Below are 19,979 nucleotides of genomic sequence, written 5' to 3' on the forward strand. Positions count from 1 at the left end.
GTTGTGACTAAAATATCCATGTTGGTATTCCTTGACCTTTTAGGGTATTCCTAGCGGCTCTAACAAAAGCAGCATTACAGGGTATCTCTGGTTTATCATTCTAGTGCTCTTGAAAATGAGTTACTAACAGCACTGACCAGAGTGCTTACACATGGAATTTCAGACAATCACCCTACAATGCACTTCAGCTTTACCGTGCAAAGCCAATCTAGTCACAAACATCCCCACATTAAACACATTAAATTGTGCCAAAGTATGTGACGTGAATAAATGTCAGCTAATCTACCAACACACTGACAAACGTCAGCATTAAGCCCAGAATAAAATTTCACTTGTCAGAACTGACTTCCTCCATGGGCAGACTGCATAGTCTATCTAAGCTACTAGTTTTCACCCAGGAAAATCTCTTCCAAGTTGCATTTATGTTGACAAACAGGTTTAGAGGAGAGTTTCAGCCCTCTACATTAACTGTGAGTTAAAACAACTAGAAAGAGCTTCCACCATCAGTTGATGGGATTTTTCCATGATAGACCACCATCACTTCTTGATCAAAACAAAGCTGAAGCAGTGGCAGCTGATGGAAATGCTAATTACATTGTTCTTGCATCATTTCTCATGATGCATTAGTTGTATTCTCATTTACAGATGATTTTAGCAGAAGGGTTCTTCAGGCTGCAGCTGAACAAAAAGCAAATTTTTGTCTTAAGTTGTTTGTTTTCTTTATGGAAACTTGTTTTGAACAAAGAACTGATACTATAGGCCACTGTCAGCAGGATCTACCAAGAGATAACATATTCCACTCTAGTATTGTGTCAGTGGCTTGCCAATCTTTTTCTCCTAAAACATTTTTAAAAACACTGGAAATACCTATGAAATTTATAAAACAGCTCCTAAAACATCTGCTTAATGTCCTTTCCTTCAAATATAAAAGACCTCCACATTTCAGGGTCTTTTGCTATGGGTTACAAGGGAGAGGCTGAGGAAGAGGTAAAAGGTAGGACAACTTCTATTTTTTCAGTTGTTATGTCACAAAATTTAAATGACTACTAAATGACTCTACTACTCTAGAGATTAAATACAGACTTTACATAAGCAATCAGAACAATGGAAATAAACCATAACTGAAGCCATATAAAATCCTTATCAGTTCAAGTGACAGTATATTCAGAAAAAGCACATGTTATGTAGAAGATAATATACACAGATTTTAAGAGTTATTTTGCCCCTTAAAAGTCACTGTCAGTAGGATCCCAGTCTTACTGTACAGACAAGTAACTGGAATATTTGAAATTACTAATGGGGTAAATTGAGGTTATAGAAGCAAAATGTTATCAAGTACACCTTTGCACATGTCTAAACTATTACTTAAATTAAAAGCTTTAAGCACTCTCCTACATACTCCACTTTAAACCTAAATGGAATATCACTGATAGTATATAAAGAGGGCACTTCTAATCTAGTTAGTGTGACTATGCTACAGGACAGCTATCTTACAAAGGAGATTAAGTTCAGATGTTTAGAAACTTTAAAAATAAGAGAAAGCTAGAAACCTTTAACAGCTACTCAAATGTAACTATAATTATCTTTTAGAGAGTGTTAGACTAAACTCCAGTATTTGCTACAGCCATTGTATTAAAAGAAAGTTCTACCACACCTAAAGGATAAGGCATAGCCATCTACTAATTGGCATATTTGTTTATTTGTCTCAGTTTGTGAAAAGGTCCTTATTTGTGTAAGCAGCAAAACAAACTCCAACTGAATGATTGCTATATGCAAAAGAACTGAAGGCAATTGCCTCTGCAGTGAACTTTACAGTTCTCAACAGCACACACGCAACATGCTATCTGAAAAAAGTTACTAACTGAACTACATGTATTAAATACTGAAAAAAGTTTTACATTTTTTATTATAATTTATTTTATTTAACAATCTAAGAAGTTTGCAGCCATCAGAAGTTCCAGTGCAATTTCAGGTGCAATTGGGAATTCAGGAATCTCCGTAGAGCTGTTAGTATAGCGGACCTTGTAGGTGAAATACATGCATACTTTGGATAGGACATGGGATGGGATCTCTCTAAAATTGACCTCATTTGTTTCATTTTCTGCAAACTGACCTGTAGAAAGAAAAAAACAACACACAAGAACACCAAACCAGAAGTCAAAATCTCAATTCACTGCAAAATGAAACAACTTACCATATTAATACAATGCATTCTAAATAGACCTGCCTAAGTCTCATCTTCCCAGGTATTAGATTCTCCATTGTAAAGCAGGATGTGCCACATTCAGAGCCCTCAGGAATATTAAGACACCCAGCATTATGAAATGTTTATTTAGGCTGCAGCCTATCAACATTATTCTGAACAACTACACCAGAAATTTAGATTTACTCCAATACAGCTGGTAGGTACTTAGCTGTGTGCTAAGCTCTAAGAGGCATCAATCCCAATTTCTGGCTGTCTTATCAAAGGGAAAAAAAAAAGGTTTCTAGATGTTTCATATCTGCACACACATATGTGTATATCAGCAGTCCCTTCTATGAGCCAGTAGCTTTGAATTCCTCAGTTTCAGGTAGATTTGACAAGAGAGTTGATACCTCAAAGAGACATTACCTTGATAAACAGTGAAAACAGAAAGAACAGCAGGGACAGGGAAATTCTAGTTGAACTGGAGGGAAGTTTACATGCAGTGCAAGTTTATCCCTATTAGATACAAAAGAATTTATTCAGAATTCAAATCTCAAAACACAAGTACATTTGAAATTTGATTTCTATAGTGCCTATAACCATGAAACCTGGATGATACAAAAGTTAGGATCCTATGATAGAAATCCCACAGGATTTCTATTATTTTTGTCTCCCTTCCTCTCACATCCTTGGACTTTCAACTCATTAAACTGAAAGGCAATGAAAAAATACTAACATTAACTCCATGTTTATGGGAGACTAGCAATGTTTAGTTCCCACTATTTCTGTGGGCATCTCCTTCTAGCTACAAAGCAGAGCTATTTACTAATGTCTACACAGATTTGTGTAGAAATATCTGCATGCACTGAAGCCAATATGGTTTGAATTTTAGTACAGGAACAATTGGAAGCAAAAGAAGAAACGTTAGCATACTGGCCAAGCTACAGCACTGAAACAAAAGACTTACACATCAGTGAAACTATGACCTACTGAACTAGACAGCAACAGTACTTTTCCTTGTGACCCATTTGTCTTGTTAGGACTTATATAAAATATTCTGGACTGCTGAGACCTATAGAATCTGTTTCTAGCCCTCTAAGCAGCGACTTTGTCTTTTATTCCTCCACACTGAATGAATTCAGAGCAAGTCTTGTAACTATTCTTCCTTTTAGATGTCTGGGAGGCTGACATGGACACAAAACACTTATTACATATTTTCAAACGCAACTATTAAAATGACACTGAGAATTTTAATTGCTCAGTTTGCCCAAGTATTACTAAGTAATTAAAAAATATATTAAACCAATAGATCTCTCCAGTCTCACCAGAATCTAAATGAGAACATAAGAAAGATCATATTCAGCTCCAAGCTCCATGTAGCCTACTGCCCCACCACCGAAGTGGCCAAAGGAAAACACACAGGATGAAAGCATAGAAGAGAGAAAGCACTTGTGTTAATTTCTCCCTGTTCTCTCCTCCACCCTTTTGGTCTTCAAAAATTAGTTCAGACACTTCTTAAACCAGATATAGTCTCATATATTCAGCACCATGTGACGTCCTTCCCTCCTGTAAGTTTATCTCCCCTCACCTCAAGCTAACTTTCATCATTAAGCTCAGGAACTCCTTGTCATAGGATGCTGTTAACATGTGGCCTTAACCCCAGTAGGCAGCAAAGCACCACACAGCCTCTTGCTCATTTACCCCTGCTGTGGGTGGACAAGGGAAGAAGAAAGGAACAGTAAAAGCAAGAAAACTTGTAGGCTGAGAGAAGGGAAAGGAAACAAAACAAATGATGCAATGGTTATCACCACCTCCCATGGGCAGACTGATGACCAGACAGCTCTCAAGCAAAAGATGGCTTGAGAACTTCCCTTTTTTACACCTCTCCCTTTTGTACTTTGGAGCAGGACATATGGAATAATATCTCCTTCAGTAGTTTGCTCAGGTCATGTTGGTTGTGTTCCCTCCCAGCCTCTTGCACACCCTCCTGTCTGGTTATTGAGTGGGGAAAGAGTGAGAAACAGAGAAGGCTTGAACAGTGTGTATCTTTCAGTAACAGCTAAAGCAGGTGTGTTGTTGGCTCTGTTTTAGTCACAAATATAAAGCACAGAACCATGTGACCTGCTATGAAGAAAATTAACTCCATATGGAATATCAGAAGTTCTGCCAAGGATGTGGAAATAAAGAACTACCAGCTTTCATTCATTCTGAACTTGGCAGCTCCATGTTTCATATATACTCTCAAGTTGTCATACCATGGGAAACTAGTAGCAATGCAGGACAGAGTAAGACCCCTAACTGTCCAAATAGCAGAGTCAATTTTAAGTCTGGTACCACAATACCCCAACAGAAATGGACTGTTCTGCTGGAAACTAGACAGAAAAAATGCTAACTTTTCCACATCCTAACTTTCACTTACAGCATGATAAAAATTCAAACTGTCCAAAAGAGAAAACAAAGAAGGTAAAGGTACTAAGTCTTCTGTACCTACCTGGTCCACTCAACATAGCTTTTATTGTTCCTGATGTTAATGCATGCTCTCTTTTTACAATGAACTCATGGCCATCAGAGGATATTAACTTCACATACATCGCATCTGGGCCCTCACACCCGCCGTATGTCTTCTCTTCTCCATCTGTAATGGAAAAAAAGACAATGGTTTCAGAACACAATATACTGATTCACATTACTAAAAATGCAAGTTGCAGTTTTTTCTATGACTATGTTTGCAGACTGAAGAGCACAATACAACCAGAAATGAGAAAGAAGCACTTTACATGTTTGAAGATTATTTTTCTGAAGTAACCAGCAATCTGTTTTAAAGTAATTTTGCAAAACATGAATTTTTTTTAATTAACATCCTTCCATCATCAAATTCTGACATGATTTTTAAAATCTACACAGGAATGAAATTTTCCTTTAGACATTCTCAAGTCAATTGAACGTGCTACTGCTTCCTTCCATTAAATCTACAGTCATGTTTATCATACTAATACTTGCTAAAAATTAACCAAACATGTATCTGATACTGAAAAATACAGACAGCAAGGAAAAAATGCCTTCTGAAGCACTGATAAGAACAAAAGCAGTCAATATTCCTGTACTGAAAAATGACATGAAGTAAGACTCATTCTCCCTGACTGCCCAACCAGACTCTGAACCATACAGCATCAGTGCATACCTGTGCTGTGGCCTTTGGCAGAAAGCATGGAAAGTGTCAAAGCATTAAACCTAGGGAGATTTGAAAAATTCTCCTCACAGCAGTTGGACTGTGCTTCCTGTTTCCCTTCTCCCTTCTGTTTTGCTGAATATCTGCTCTCTACTTTGTTTCTTCTGAAGCCTTTATACCCCTTCCCATTTTGGGCCTTTTATTGTATCCTGACAGTGTTACTTTTAAAAGCTGAATTACTATTGCCTGTGCAGCAAAAAAAACATTCCCCCAGTCAAGTTGCTTTGTGAACTTCAAGTTAAAATTTTATTATGTAGCTATTACCAATTTTAATAAAGTTCTACCAGCGCCAAACATGCTATAATACAGTCAGAGACAAAACCAGAATCCATCCAATCCTGTTTCATTAACCAGTCATTTGTTGAGGCAGAAACAACAGTTTCAGAAATGTAGTCATGTCACACATAATGTAATTTATCAGAAATCAGTCTGTATTATCTCTGAGCCAGAATTCAACAGGCTGACTTTAGTTAACAAACAAAGAATTATTTTAAAATAAGTACACAGTGAAATTTTCTTGGCCACTATATAAACATTTAGTGCTATAAAAGCCTAGAGGCTTTCCTATTTTAGGATGTACATTTTCAGGACTATGCATGTTAGGCAAGTGAAATTTTTTGTTAGAACAAATGCACTCTGAACAAATCTTCCAGTAAACAGTCATTTGAGGAAATTCTCCTACAAAACATCTATGGGAAGTTGTTTAAAGCATCTATAGGAAGTTTGAGGCTACAAGAAGTGACAAGATCAACATTTAAAGCCTTAGAATCCACCTCCTCTACTGACGTGAGAAAATGCTTCAAATAATACAAAACCAAGAAACACTCCTGAAGTTGTGAACTTACCCATTCTCTTCTTATAAAAAAATGTTTCTTTTCAACTGCAGATTTTGCAATAGGAGCGTCTGAAAAAACACAAGTGGCAGTATTTTGAGTCAGCAGCACAATTTTTAAATTCCCCTTTACTTTCTAGTCTTTATGTTACCACAAACACTCTTCCAAAGAGAACATGATGACAGACAACACACAGTGTTGATGAGCAGTATGTTTTGACAACAGGAAACCTAAGAAGTTCACCCATGGGAAATGCAAACCCTGCACCTTAGCACCTCCAGTACTGTGTGGAGGCCAACCTGCTGGAAAGCAGCTTTGCACAAATGGCCCTGAGGGTGCTGGTGGACAAGCTGGACATGAGCCAGCAGCGTGCCCTTGCAGCAAAGATGGCCCACAGCATCCTGGACTTTATTTAAGAGCATTCCCAGCAGGCTGAGGCAGGTGATCCTGCCCCTCCACTTGGCACTGCTGGGACACATCTGGAGTGCTGGGGTCAGTATGACAGACTGAAGTGAGTCCTGCAAAGGGTCACAAAGATGACTGAGGGATTGAAGCACTTGTTATACAAGGACAGGCTCAGAGAACTGGGGTTGTTTAGGCCAGAGGAGAGAAGGCTCAGGGATCAGTCTAATCAGTATGCACTAAATACCTGGCCTTCAACCTGTCCTTCACAGAAGATTGACAGATCCCAATATCACCACCAATATCACCTAGATAATCTACTTCAGACATATATTGTGGGTACAGTTAACCAGGACCTCCCATAGCTGGTATACTGATATCCAGCTTGCTGCATGTGTTTTTCTCTATGGAAAGGAAATTAAAGAGTTAGAGAAATGGAAGTACTTAGTTGCAAAACAAATCTGGTATGTTCACATACAACTTCTATTTCTTTACCCCAAGCTGCATCTCTTCTGTCTAAAAGAAAACTTGGGAAGAGAAATTCTACCCACCCACCTGCTGTCCTAAAATTCCTTTCATAACAACAGCCACTCTGCAAACATTAGCCCAGTACAAATCAATGACACTGCTGTGTGTCCACACATCTAGGAAAATAGCACAAGTGATTCCAGATGGTCTCCCAGCTGATATGCAGGGTTGAGGGCAGTAAAGAGATCAGAATAGAGACCACATCCCACTTTTGCTCCCTCCTATGTTTCTGGTAAACATTTATTAAAAAAATGTAAGCAAGCTGAGGAAGCTGCACAATTTGGAAGAAGTACTACAGACACCTCTTTGCTATTGTTGAACACTTCACTTCTGCCCAGCACTTTGATGCTGGTTTATTCCATCTGTCTTTTTTCAAAATGTCACTTTGATGCTGGTTTATTCTATCTGTCTTTTTACAAATATGAAGTAGTGCAAATGTCTCCTCAGGCTTTCATAAGAAGGCACTTTGTTATGCTCACCTAATGAAACTACACACACCTAAACAACAGTTTTTAGTTGTCTGAAGAGAAATGAGCAAAAATAATCCTCCACTTACACTGCTGCTTTCTTTATCCTGACTTTACAGAACTATCTCTAAAAAATATTTTCTTTACCACTGATATAAGCAACACTTTAACCTGTACTCTTGGGGAAAAGTTCCTGAATATAAGGCACACTTAAGAATGTTCTTTGAGAGTTAATTTGGGTATGCTATAATAGAAATTCCCTAACATGGTGTGTTAAATGCCTTCATCACTTTCCCTAATTCTAGGAACTCATCTAAGGAACTTATATTTGAGTGCTGGGACAGCTAGGGCCCAAAACTGATGGGATCTTGCACCCTATTTCAACAGTTTTTTGCAAATGGAAATCAGTCATCTTATTGGAGAGTATCTGTTGCTCAGGAACTGAAGAAATACCTCACATTCTACTTTGCAAAAGATGATCACTTGTACTACCTCTTTTTCTAGCCACAAAACAATTTCCTACATTACAAAAGAGTAGTGAAACCATCCATGATTTATAAATAACAATACTTGGAAAAAAAAAAGAAAAACAACAGGGAAGTGAAACCACTCTTTGGAAGTGTTGGTGATGATAAAATATGCCTTGGTTTACAATACAAATAATGCCACTAAACACAGGAGTAAAGGCTAGTTAATGGGAATGCAGACATATTAGCACCTTGCAAGGTAAAAGCCTAAGTTGAGGAAACTAATACATTGAAAGATTGAAAACGGAGAACTGAAAAAGTATACACAAAAAAAGCAGATGTTGCAAAAATACACAAAGAGCGTTTTAATAAATCAAGTGTGCTATCATATGATTAGAGAGGAAAAACCACAGTAATTAACAAAGAAGAAAAAAGTCATCAGGCTCAGTGGTCTGAATTCAATGGTGCTAAACAGTAAAGCAGGATAAAAATGCAGTAAGCCTTCATAGTTTTAGGGCATGCTGAACTAATCTAGTTTCTAAAAAATTAATCAGTCATTTTCTTTGGGAAAAAGGAAACTCAAGATGCAATCTGGGCTTCATATATCATCTGGGGTTAAATGTGATGAGAGGTAATCTTAAAATGAGAAATAATCTTTCTACAAGACTACAAGAGTACAGTATGGTGTTGCAAACATAGGAAAGAACTACTAGTTCATCCAACAAAGAAATATGTTGGTTTTTTTTTTTAAAAACAATGCTGCCAGAAAAGAATAGGCAGATTTGGATGAGACAGAAGTGGAAAGCATTGCCACAAAAGTGGGACAAAATGTAACACAGACAAGTGACCAGTCCTGAAGAAGCCACATGAAATTCAGTCATATGAAATCAAGACTCCTGCATGAAGGGACCAATACAGTCTTCTTTCATGTAGTCAGGGCATGTTATTTGGGACTATAGTCTTCCTGCAGTAAACTATAAACTGATGGAGGTCTGTGGGAGCAAAAGAAAAATAAAAGGGTGAGGCACAAAGAGGCAAATGCACATTGAGGATTCCTTTCAATAAAGATAGGGAATATGAGCAATGTTGCAGATGAGCAACAGCTTGTCTGGAATACCACACGTAATTCTGAATTCCTTTTTTCAAGAAAAAGAAGTTTGAATTAGAAGAATTACAGAGGGAACCTACTGATATGACTAAAAAGCCTGTTTATAAAAGAAAAATTAATCCTCCTTATTCAGCTTAGCAAAACTGGGATGAAGATAAATATAAAAATTCATTAAAAGGATAAATATCGGCAGAAAAATGATGCCAACATAATATCTCAGTTAAAGTTCAACTAATGAAAATAGGCAAAAATAAGTGTACAATTTACAGCGCTATTCCAGAATCCAAGTTTGGTTCTGGATACGGAAAACTCCAAACATTTGACTGCCAAAAGTAAAAGATGAAGAAAAGCCAACCTGCTTTCAAGTAAAAGACATAATATTTCCAATATATGATGCATCTGATATGTTAGCAAGGGACACACTGAGTTTCACTCAATTTCCATTCTGATGCAATGATGTGTCTGTCATTAAAAAAGAAATCATAAACACCATTAGCAGTATAGATTTATTCCTGATAAAATAGCCAACAGCAGAGAGCCCAGAAAAATCAGAGAGCCAATGCAACAAATGAGGAGAAAATAAAAACAAGAAACTCAGGAACTCTGAAAAACCTAAAAAACCCAGTAATGTTTCCTCTTCTGGATCAAGAAGTGCTCAGTCTGTCACGATATTGTATGAGGACCAGAACACTTTCAAAGGCAGAAAAAAGTACACACATAAAATAAACCAAAAGAATATAGAAATACCTCCCACAAATTCTCACTTCTGCATACAGGGAATACAAAAAGAACATGGAAGGAAATTTTCTGTACCTTTTTTAAAATTGACAATGGCATGGCCTTAAGTTTTAAATAATAGGTCAAGGAAAGTCAAGCAACCTTGTATGTTGTCTTCCAAGAAATTATTTTCTCTCAGTGTATTTCCAGTGTACTGTTTATTACAAAACATATCACTATATTTTCCTTCTGTATAATGAAAGCAGCATAAATGACAAGACAATGGGAATAAAGAGACAGATTTCTGAACATGCTTGGTACATACATTTTCATTACTTTTCCACATTTAATAGTTGCCCTGTTTGACTTCAACAAGGCTACACCAATGCAGCAGTCAGGAGAAGAACAATACAAGTTTTGTTAATGTGCACTTTTTACATATATTGACTTGTCTATTTCAGACTCCTGCATAGAACCACTAATTTATGTTGAAGTATGTTCACAATTCCATTTGCCCTTCAAGAAGCTTATGTGGCATTACCACAATGTAGTTCAGCTCCCTGACTTAAATGTCAAAAAACCACATATATTAGATATTACTGTTCTCCTGCTTTGCCTCCTTAAAAAAAAAAAAAAGGCAAAAACCTGCATTTATTAAGAGAAAGTTTACATAAAAGGGATATGCCACTTTTTAATCAGAAGGAGCATACAATACAACTAAACCCAGTGCATTTGGCACAGAAACTTTCCAACCAGTCTAAAAATTACTTCCTGCTACAGAAAGCATAGAATTGTCTGGATATTAGAGAACTGAAAATTGCCACAAGCTGCCAGAATATTTACACCTACAAGGTAAAACAGTGTGAAATATCACAAACCTCTAAACCACAGTAATTAATCCACACAAGGCAAGTGTTCTTGTTTCCCTACCTCAACATCTTCTTACACCTCTAAGAAGAAATGGGAAATCCCAGAATTTCCAGAATATCATTTCTTTGTATGCCTTGTATGCCGTTGAGTGGGACAGACCTGAAGGACATAGGCTGAACACACTGGAACACTGCACAGCTTCCAGCCTTCACTGCTCTGTTCTCATTTGCACAAGAACACTGAATCTATGCAAACATTTCAAGCATTCAGATTCTTTGATCCCACAGGAAAATCCTTTAAAAACTCAGCTTCTGGTTTAAGGAAATTCAAATAGCTTCCAACTCATTAGCTGCATGACAGACACACGACTTTTGTACACTTCAGCTGCTGACACTTGTATCCTACACTGTCCATTTCTGGAAAACATGGCAAATTGGCCTTCACCAACCCCTATGTTTGTTTAAAAGCCAAATGTGACAATTTTTTGTGTCATTTATATATCAGTAAGAGTTTATCAATTACCAAAGGCTGCTGCATGTTACAACTGCAGCCTCCTACTGTTCAATCTTAAATTCTACTCTATCCTGTATAATAACTTGTTTAAAAACACTGCTCTTCAGTTTAGCATTCACTGCTCAGCACACATGAAAAAATAATTCAGGTAATAATAATTAAGGGATTGAAGCATATTTAGAAAAAACATCAGGAGAAACTGGGAGAGCAGGATTTCCAAATCAGCTGATTCACTACTCCAATACTCTCAGGCTCTAAAATTCAAATTTCCTGGGGCACACGGGAATGTGAGAGGAAGGCATACTGCACCTGAATGCTAGCTGAGATAAACAGGAGATGGGGTAGGATTGCATGTACAGACAACAAAAGATCTTAAGATTTATTTTCCTGTTTAAAGAAACTTTCCTTTTCAGTAATTCCCCAGAAAGCTTCAAGCAAAAAAACCCTCAAAAACATGGGCAGGGGAGTGTCACTATTTTCTTCCAAAGAAACTTCCAAGCTGTACTGTACAGCTCTTGCCATTGGGGCAAAAGAGGAAAAATTCTACAGGGCATGGATTTCTGCCCTTTTGTTATAGGCATTCACCAAAAACTGCTGTTATGCAAACTACCCCACAACAAAGCCAACTAAATCCTGAGCCTTTCTAGGTGCTGAGAGACTTGTCAAAATACATTGAAGTTCTTTAAAATAATCTGACAAACCCCACTCTCTCATGGCATAACTTGAGGATTTATTGTAACATACATGAGAATTGTAAAAACACAGTATAACACCGGAGGCTGAGAATCCTTGAGTGTGATACTCATTTGTCTCTCAATAACAATATTAGAACAATTAACAACATTAAAATTCTTCACATTAAGACTATGTGAAACTATCTAAATCTGTTCATTACCCACTCTGGCATAGGGAAAAACAATAGATCTCAAATGGCTTTCCTCTGACACAACACGGAAAAAATAAATGCTGTAGTGCTACAAGTGTCTAAAAAATATCCCAACGTTCCAAGTGAAAACGTTAGCAAAACCTTTCCTGATGTAAACATTTTACTGATATAACTTAAGCTCGTTAAAAGGCTGATCTCAAGGCATAAGGTGTGTGCCACCTGCGCAAAGATGTGGCCAATGTACACAGGAAAACTAATAAACACTTACTGCCGTTCAAAGTAACTCTTCAGTTAACTGAACATGATCCCTCCCCCAACAATTATTTTGGCCCTTTTTAGAGCAAAAGGAGAAAATTGGGAGCATGTAGGGGATTACTCAGAAATAAGTGCACCAAGTGGTTCTTACCCTAAAGACCTCTGACGTGCCTGTTTATCTATGTTTTTCTGGTTTGCTTCCAAAAACCATCGAAGCCAAGTAAACAAACGGCCTGTGACTATCTAGGTCTCCTCAGAACGCAAAGCTTAACTTACCAAACGCATTTAGAAATATTGAATAGAAGTTAGGTGTTGAAAGACCAAATTGACTGTCAAAGCGAACTGCCAACAGCACCAGCACCTTTTCACACGCAAATGTGAAGCCCTCAATAACTTACCAATGCTCAGGTTACCTTGTACTAAAGCAGAACCTCCCTCTGAGGAACACAGGGCACTCAAAAGCTCGTTTCTGTCTATACAAGTAGGGGTATCACCCTTTTCTTTGCTTACATTCGCCGACCAGACAGCCGAATCATTTTAACCAGCGCGTCTCACCTTGGCAAAACAACCCCTGGGGGCGCATCCGAAATTCTTTCGGCCTGAACTTTTCCCCTCTCCCTACGGCCTGGCGTAGGGAAGGGGCGAGCGTCACTTACGGCAGGAGCTCGGGAGCGATGCTCAAACCCAGCCCTGCCCCAGAGCCCCTTTTCCGGCGGCGCCGGGGTTCCAAAGAGAGCGTTCTGGGGAGGAACGCGCCTTTCGCCACCGCCTCGGTGGGAGAACCCCGGCCTGGCACCGCGCCCCGCGCACCCCGGCGGCCCCGGCGCCGCTCCGGCCGCTCCGCCCGGGCCCCGTTCTGCCCCCCCCGCCGGGCGCGGGGCGAGGCCCGCTGCCCGCCGCGGGGCCGCTGCCGGGGCCGCCCGCTCCCCGCCCGACGGGGCGTCCCGCCCCGGCGGTGTCCCCGGCGGCCCCGGCGGGGTCTCGCTCCCGCGGCCGCCCCTCACCCGTGGGCGCCGCTCCCTCCGCCCCGCTCGCAGGGCCGCGGTGTCGGCCCAGCTGCCTCCGAGCGCTTCCGCCCGGGTCACGGGCCGCTTCCGCTCCCCCGCGCCCAGCCCGTGCGGCGCCCGTGCTCCCGGCATGCTGTGCGCGCCGAGCGGTGCATGCTGGGGCGCGTAGTTCCCGGGGGCATCTGCAGGCCCGCCATGTCAGGGTTTGAGGGTGTCGGCCGACAGCAGCCGAACACGAGCGAACGCGTGCCCGGCTGGCCAGGAAGGCCAGTGGCGTCTTGGCTTGTGTGCAGAATGGTGTGGCCAGCAGGAACAGGGCAGTGATGTGCTCAGCGCTGATGAGGCCGCACCTCGAGTCCTGTGTTCAGTTCTGGGCCTCTCAATTAATGCACGGCATCGAGGTACTGGACGCTGTCCAGAGGAGGGTAACGAAGCTGGGTAAAGGCTCTGGCCCATGAGCCTTGTGAGGAGCACCTGAGGGAGCTGGGAGAATTTAGCCTGGAGAAGAGAAGGCTCAGTGAAAACCCTATGGCTCTCTACAACTCTCTGAAAGGAGATTCTTAGGTGGGGTCAGCCCGGGCAGCTGGCGAGAGGACACAAAGCAATGGCCTCAGGCTGTGTCAGGGGAGGTTCAGGTTGGGTATCAGGAGGAATTTCTTCACAGAAAGAATGTTAGACTTGGAATGGACTGCCCAGAGAGGTGGTGGAGTCACCATCTCGGGGGTGTTTAAGGGATGATTTGATGTGGCAGTTAATGCCATGGTCTAATTGACATGGTTGGACTCGATGTCCTCAGAGGTGTTTTCCGGCCCAGCCGATTCTGGCATTGCGCGGCTGGGCGGGAGATGCTGACGGGGGCGCCGCGGAGCCGGAGCCGGCCGGAGCCTCGTCCTGCCGGAACCAAAGCGCGGCGCGGCGGCGGCGCACCGGGGGCTGTCGGTGTGGCACCGCCCGCCGTGTCCCCGGTGCGGCTGCGGCCCCGCCATGCTCCCGCTGCTGCTGCTCCGGGCCGCCCCCGCCGCCGCCTGCCGCCCCGTCGCCTCCGCATGGCTGCGGGGCGCCGCGCACCACCCCTGCCGCCACCGGGCCGCTGCCGCTGCGAGGCCCCAACAGGTTCTGTGTGGGGGCTGTGGGGACTGTGTGGGAGCGGGGGGAGCGTTCCCGCCCCTCGGGGAAGGGGCGGTGGCCCTGGGATTGGCGGTTTTGCCCTTAGGGGATGTTGAGGAGGAAAGCGAGGCGCTCCTCGGGGCGTACGCTCAGGTGAAACCGCCCCTGCAGTGCTTTTTCCAGCTCTCGGGCCCCCATCGACCTGCGGGGGCGAGTCCAGAGGAGGGCACCAAAATGACTGGGGGCAGGTAGCACCGCTCCTACGGTGAATGATTGGGGTAATTGAGCTTGTTCAGCCTGGGGAAGAGACGGCTTCGGGATGACCTAATTGTGGCCTTCCAGTACCTGAAGGCAGCCTACAGGAAAGTCCTGTAGGGAAAAGGGTCTTTTTACAAGGGCATGAACTGCCAGGACAATGGGGAATGGATTAAAACTGAGAGTAAGTTTAGTTAATCTAAAGGAAGCTATTTAGCTAATCTAAGATATTAAAAAAAAGTCCTTTTCTGTGAGGGTGGTGAGGCACTGGAGTAGGTTGCCTAGAGAAGCTGTGGATGCCCCAACTCTCAAGGTGCTTAAGGCCAGCCTGGATGGAGCTTGGAGCAAACTGGTGTCGTGGAAGGTGTCCCTACCCACAACAGGGCTGTTGGACCTGGATGATCTTTAAGGCCCAGTTCAACCCAGGCCATTCTATTATTTTATGATCAGACAGAGATGTCATGAGTGCAGATGCCATGAATGTCTCTCTGCAAAGCTGTGTGTAAATCAATTGCTGGCTCAATTATCAGTAATGGAGTTGCAAATATTTCATGCTAATTTGGGATGTTTACATGGTAAGTTATTAAAGCAGTCAGGCAGCATATTAGTTGGAGTTTCTGGCATGCTTTGGAGTGTAACCTAACTTTAATCCTTGGTTTGAAATGCTGGGGGTAGGTTCAGGGCAAGGAGAAACTTTGTCTGAGTGCATACATGTACATGTATGTGTGTATATGCATGGATAAGTACATGTAAGGTGTAATACTGATGTTCTTAGCCCTGTACTGGTTTCATCTTTCAGGCTGCATCTTTTCAAGGAGTGGCTGTTCGCAGCCTCAGCACATCCTCCCCTCATGATCACCCAGAACATGGAAGATTAGTTTATAAAGGAAATTTGGCAAAGACAGTGTTGGGTATGTGACTCAAAGTGGTTTATATTGCCTTTTTCATTTTGTAGTTTTAACAGTATTTAGTAACTTTAAAATGAAACATTAAAAGTGAGTGTTCTCCTTTCCAAGTTTGCCAGAATCTGGATCATATGTACAAAACAGGGTGGTGGTGGTGCTTGGTTTCTGCTTCTCTGCTTGGGTGTGCAGGGAGCTCTGTTTGTCTCTGTAACCCCTTAGCCTTCTTTGGCTTCTCTTGAGGCCCTTGGGGTTGCTTATCCAGCCCAGTAAGCAACAAAGATGAGTTATAACTGTTGCTTACATTCTGTGTGCTTGGAAGTGTTCCTGAAACACTTTCCCAGGCAGGCAGGTATTATGATGAAGAGCTCCATCTCTAATGAGACTTTGCAAATCTTTCTTTGGCCAGTGAATGTTGCAAAGACCTAGTGAAAGGGAAAGCCATTGTATGTTTTCTGATACACATCTTTGAAATGTGTCCTGACATACTTATTTGTCACAGCATCTTGGGCTCCTGGTTTTCAGGGTGATTTAAGGACTGTGGGTAGTCCACAGCACTGGCTACTGTCTTTCAAGCCACATGGAAAATGGATGGGAAGTACTTGCTAATATTTAGTAACCCAGGGTTTATGCATGGCAGTATAAGCCAAACTGGCTTCTTTGTAATACGCTGAATGTCAAGATTAGTTGTTGATGAGGGGAGAAATTCCCTGTCTGCCATCTCTTCAATGAGCACCATTAGATGTGTCCATGAAAGAAGTCAAGTATCATGAGAAATCAGTTCTTCTGGAGTCAAGTCTTATTAGAAATCAGTTCTTCTGCCTGTGAAGGCAGAAAAGAATTTCATATGTGTGCATAACAGCTAAGAGCTGACTGCATCACAGAAATAGAGCCAGCTTTGATAAACCCAGCATGAAGGTGCAAACAAATCAGAACAGTGGCAACGAGGCAGATTGGGCTTTCAATGATTTCTCCATAAGCTTAAAAAAATAGGGAAAGGGGTTTTCAGTAACTTCATTGGTTCAAGTAATGGCATTGTTATGTGGTAGGAAAATACAGGTAATTGTAGGGAAAATTTTGCTCATAAGTGTTAAGCTTTATTTTCTTTGATTTCTTTTATATAGGTGTGAAGTTTTTCTCTTACTCCACCAGCATATTCAACCTGTTCATGATGCCCTACATCATGCTCAAAAGTGGTATTGGAGTGGAAAGTCTGCTTGTCCAAGGTGCCTTTTATGGGTTGATTGGGATTTTTACATTTGTAACTCCGGTTACTTTGCATCTCCTTACAAAAGGTTACGTGATCCGGCTCTATTATAAAGATGAAGTGGACACCTATACAGCCATTACCTACAATGCCATCTTGGCAGAAAAAGCAACTGTTTTCCATCAGAAGGATGTAAAGATTCCAGACATCTCCAAGATGTTTACAACATTTTATGCTAAAACGAAGTCAATGCTTGTTAATCCTACACTTTTCCCAAATCCTCAGGATTATAACCATCTCATGGGCTATGACAAATCCTCAGTTTTTAAATTTGAGGATTTAGAGGCGGTAAAGGAAGCTGATGAAAGGAAATAATTTGAAGATAATGTCAGTGTTATTGTCCATAATGCAGTACTATATATGTGAAAGAATGTAAAAATCTATTACACTTTATTACACTTGCTTAAGTATTGAGTAGCTGGAGTTTTCTGTATGCATTTTGGAATGTATAAAGAGACACACTTTTTAAAAAATATTGCAAACAATGTGAGGATTTCTTTAGAGTTAATGACACATAAAATACAGTAAAAAAAGGAGATGCTTAGCCCTGTCGTTTGCTTGTTTATTCTTGGTTTGATTGTTGGTTTTAGCTCTCCAGAGAACTGTAAAATGCCTGAGCTGTGTGGCAGTCCCACCACCTCTGTGTCAGAAGACACTAATTTCCTATCAAGTATGTAGTTAAGATGTTAAGCTTTAAATATTAATTGTACTTAATCTGAAAATACCAGGCTTTTTGTTGCTGCTGGTGATGGTATAAAGGGAGTGATCGTGGCTTTGCTTTCCCTTTGTGAGACCATCAGTAGCCAGGGGGAGTCTCTGGAAAGCAAACAGGTATTCTTGTGAATTCCTGCTACAACTCCCTCCCAGAGGAGAGAAGAACATGGGGAGAATGGCTGTGTATATATAGAGCAGTAAGTTCTAGCTACTCAAAGGTACTCTCTGGTAAACTAAAGTCCCACTCCAAGCAACCCTGTCCCCAAAGGTGGAGAGCAAGAAGCTTCTCTTCTTGGGCATGGGAAAGCACTATGACATAAGATTGGCTCTGTGAGCATCCCACTGACAAGAGGTACTGTATTTGAATCAACAAAGAAAATTCTAGCAGCTAGTGGTTAAAATGCATTCTGTCAGCATTTATGTAAGGTGGGGAAGCAATCGTGCCTTTGAAGAACACACATCTTGATTTTCAGATGACGAAAGCCACCTTTTACTCAACTTGAAAAGGGGAATCTGGTCTTAGACTGGTTCTTCTCCCTTGAGTGTGTAGAAGTTGGATTTAAATTTTTTAGCTGAAGGCACATAAACTGACAGATACTTGTTTTCAAAGAACGAAGGGCCTTAATACTTTGAGACATAAAAATTATTGAATTGAAAAAAAACCAAAATTAGAATTAATCCTTTTGTATTAACAGTGCCCTTTTTAATAAGAAAATCTGATACTTGCTACTAGTCATCCTGATCCTGCAAATAAAAAAAAAAAAAAGCTGTTTCCTAAGTTGTAGCTGAAAAACTGTATTTAAAAGTCTAAATGTCTTCCAATACTATTATTTCCTTTTGTAGGATGACACCACACATGATAATTAACAAGGGTTTTGAATGTTGCTTTTCTGACTGCCCTCGGTGTACTTGCTTAGTTATTAAAAAGCAAATTGTCCCATCCCAATATTTTTGAGGCAGTTTTTTCGGGTTGGCACAACTGTAATTTTAAAAGGGCGATAATGTCTTGTTAAGCCAGTATCATTCCTTGGGTAGCAATAATATATAAATAAAATTTTCATAAAATTATATGGAACATGTGAGGTTCAAGTTATTTTGAACAAGCAATTCTGATCACCTGGTTGTACTACTTGTCCTCATTGAAATGATGTTTTACACTTAGTTAAAAGTAATCTTTGTCTGATGCATTCGCTCACTTCTTTTGGTGCTTGTTGCATTGAAAGATGAGGTTGGCTTGATCTTCCAATGACAAATATGGGGAGAACTGGAAATAGAGTTTGCTGGAGAAGGTAAAGGCCCCAAAATTATATATATGTACTCCATAAGCAATATCAAAATCCTCATGTTTTCCTTCTGACTGCAAAAAGTTTTCATTTCTAAATTTGAGATTTGGCCAATTCAGAATTAAGCAGCAAGAGTAAGATATCTCCATGCCAGTGGCTAAATTTCTGTCTATGGAAGATAAATATTATTCTGCTCGTGTTCTGGTAGTGAAAAGCTAGTGAAGCTAGCAGGCGGCTTTCTGACACACAGATGATTAAAGATAATATTAAAGAATCCAGATTTCTACCAGAAGATCGGTGATCATTCTGGCTGGGATGTAGTCTCAGAAAAAATACTTAATACTTCCAATGAGCAACTTGAAAATAATAGGATAATACTTTAATATTAGGAAAAAGAAGACCAGACTTACTGAAGATACTCAATATTCTACTTGCTTTTGCTTTGTTTGCTGCTACACTTAGATTGGAATTGTAAGACCATTTAGGTTGGAAAGGACCTCTAAGATCATTAACTCCAACCATTAAGCCAGCACTGCCAATTCCACCACTCAACCATGTCCTTAAGTACCACATTTATGTATCTTTTGGATACCTTCTGGCATAGTGACTCAACCACTTCCCCAGGGAGCCATGCCAGTGCTTGACAGCCCTTTCAGTGAAGAAATCTTTCCTAATATCCTGGCTAAACATCCCCTGGTGCAACTTGAGACTGTTTCCTCTTGTCCTATATTGCTTGTTTCTTGGGAGAAGAGACAGATCCCCACCTTGGTAGAACCTGCTTTCAGGTTGTAGAGACTAAGATCACTCCTGAGCCTCCTTTTCTCCAGACTGAACAACCCCAGTTCCCCCAGCTGTTTGTTCCTCATAAGACTTGTGCTCCAGACCCTTCACCAGCTTCACTGCCCTTCTCTAGACACACTCAACACCTCAATGTCCTTTGTGTTGTGAAGAGCCCAAAAATGAACACAGAACTTGAGTATACTT

At 40.9% G+C, this 19,979-nt stretch overlaps 2 protein-coding genes across 5 annotated transcripts; one reads left to right on the forward strand and one right to left on the reverse strand.

Annotated features, from left to right (window-relative positions):
* Window positions 1–1,892: 1,892 nt before the first annotated feature.
* Window positions 1,893–13,594, reverse strand: ELOC (elongin C). Of its 4 annotated transcripts, none has more exons than XM_059489739.1 (4): window positions 13,465–13,594; window positions 6,260–6,318; window positions 4,677–4,820; window positions 1,893–2,113 (listed from the first exon to the last, which is right to left on the reverse strand). In XM_059489739.1, the coding sequence occupies exons 2-4, from the start codon at window positions 6,261–6,263 to the stop codon at window positions 1,923–1,925; spliced, it is 339 nt and encodes a 112-aa protein (XP_059345722.1). In that variant the 5' UTR covers window positions 6,264–6,318; window positions 13,465–13,594; the 3' UTR covers window positions 1,893–1,922. The 4 variants fall into 4 exon arrangements, with proteins under 4 accessions (XP_059345722.1, XP_059345730.1, XP_059345714.1 ...); XM_059489747.1 differs by lacking the exon at window positions 13,465–13,594 and adding an exon at window positions 12,874–13,272; XM_059489731.1 differs by lacking the exon at window positions 13,465–13,594 and adding an exon at window positions 13,016–13,271.
* A 659-nt stretch (window positions 13,595–14,253) lies between these two features.
* Window positions 14,254–18,787, forward strand: TMEM70 (transmembrane protein 70). The gene is given in 3 exon segments (XM_059479008.1): window positions 14,254–14,580; window positions 15,629–15,740; window positions 16,856–18,787. Coding segments are annotated over 3 exon segments (897 nt in total). The 3' UTR covers window positions 17,314–18,787.
* The last annotated feature ends 1,192 nt before the right edge of the window (window positions 18,788–19,979 follow it).

Source organism: Ammospiza nelsoni, chromosome 1 (assembly GCF_027579445.1).
Source record: "Ammospiza nelsoni isolate bAmmNel1 chromosome 1, bAmmNel1.pri, whole genome shotgun sequence".
NCBI classification, from domain to species: domain Eukaryota; kingdom Metazoa; phylum Chordata; class Aves; order Passeriformes; family Passerellidae; genus Ammospiza; species Ammospiza nelsoni.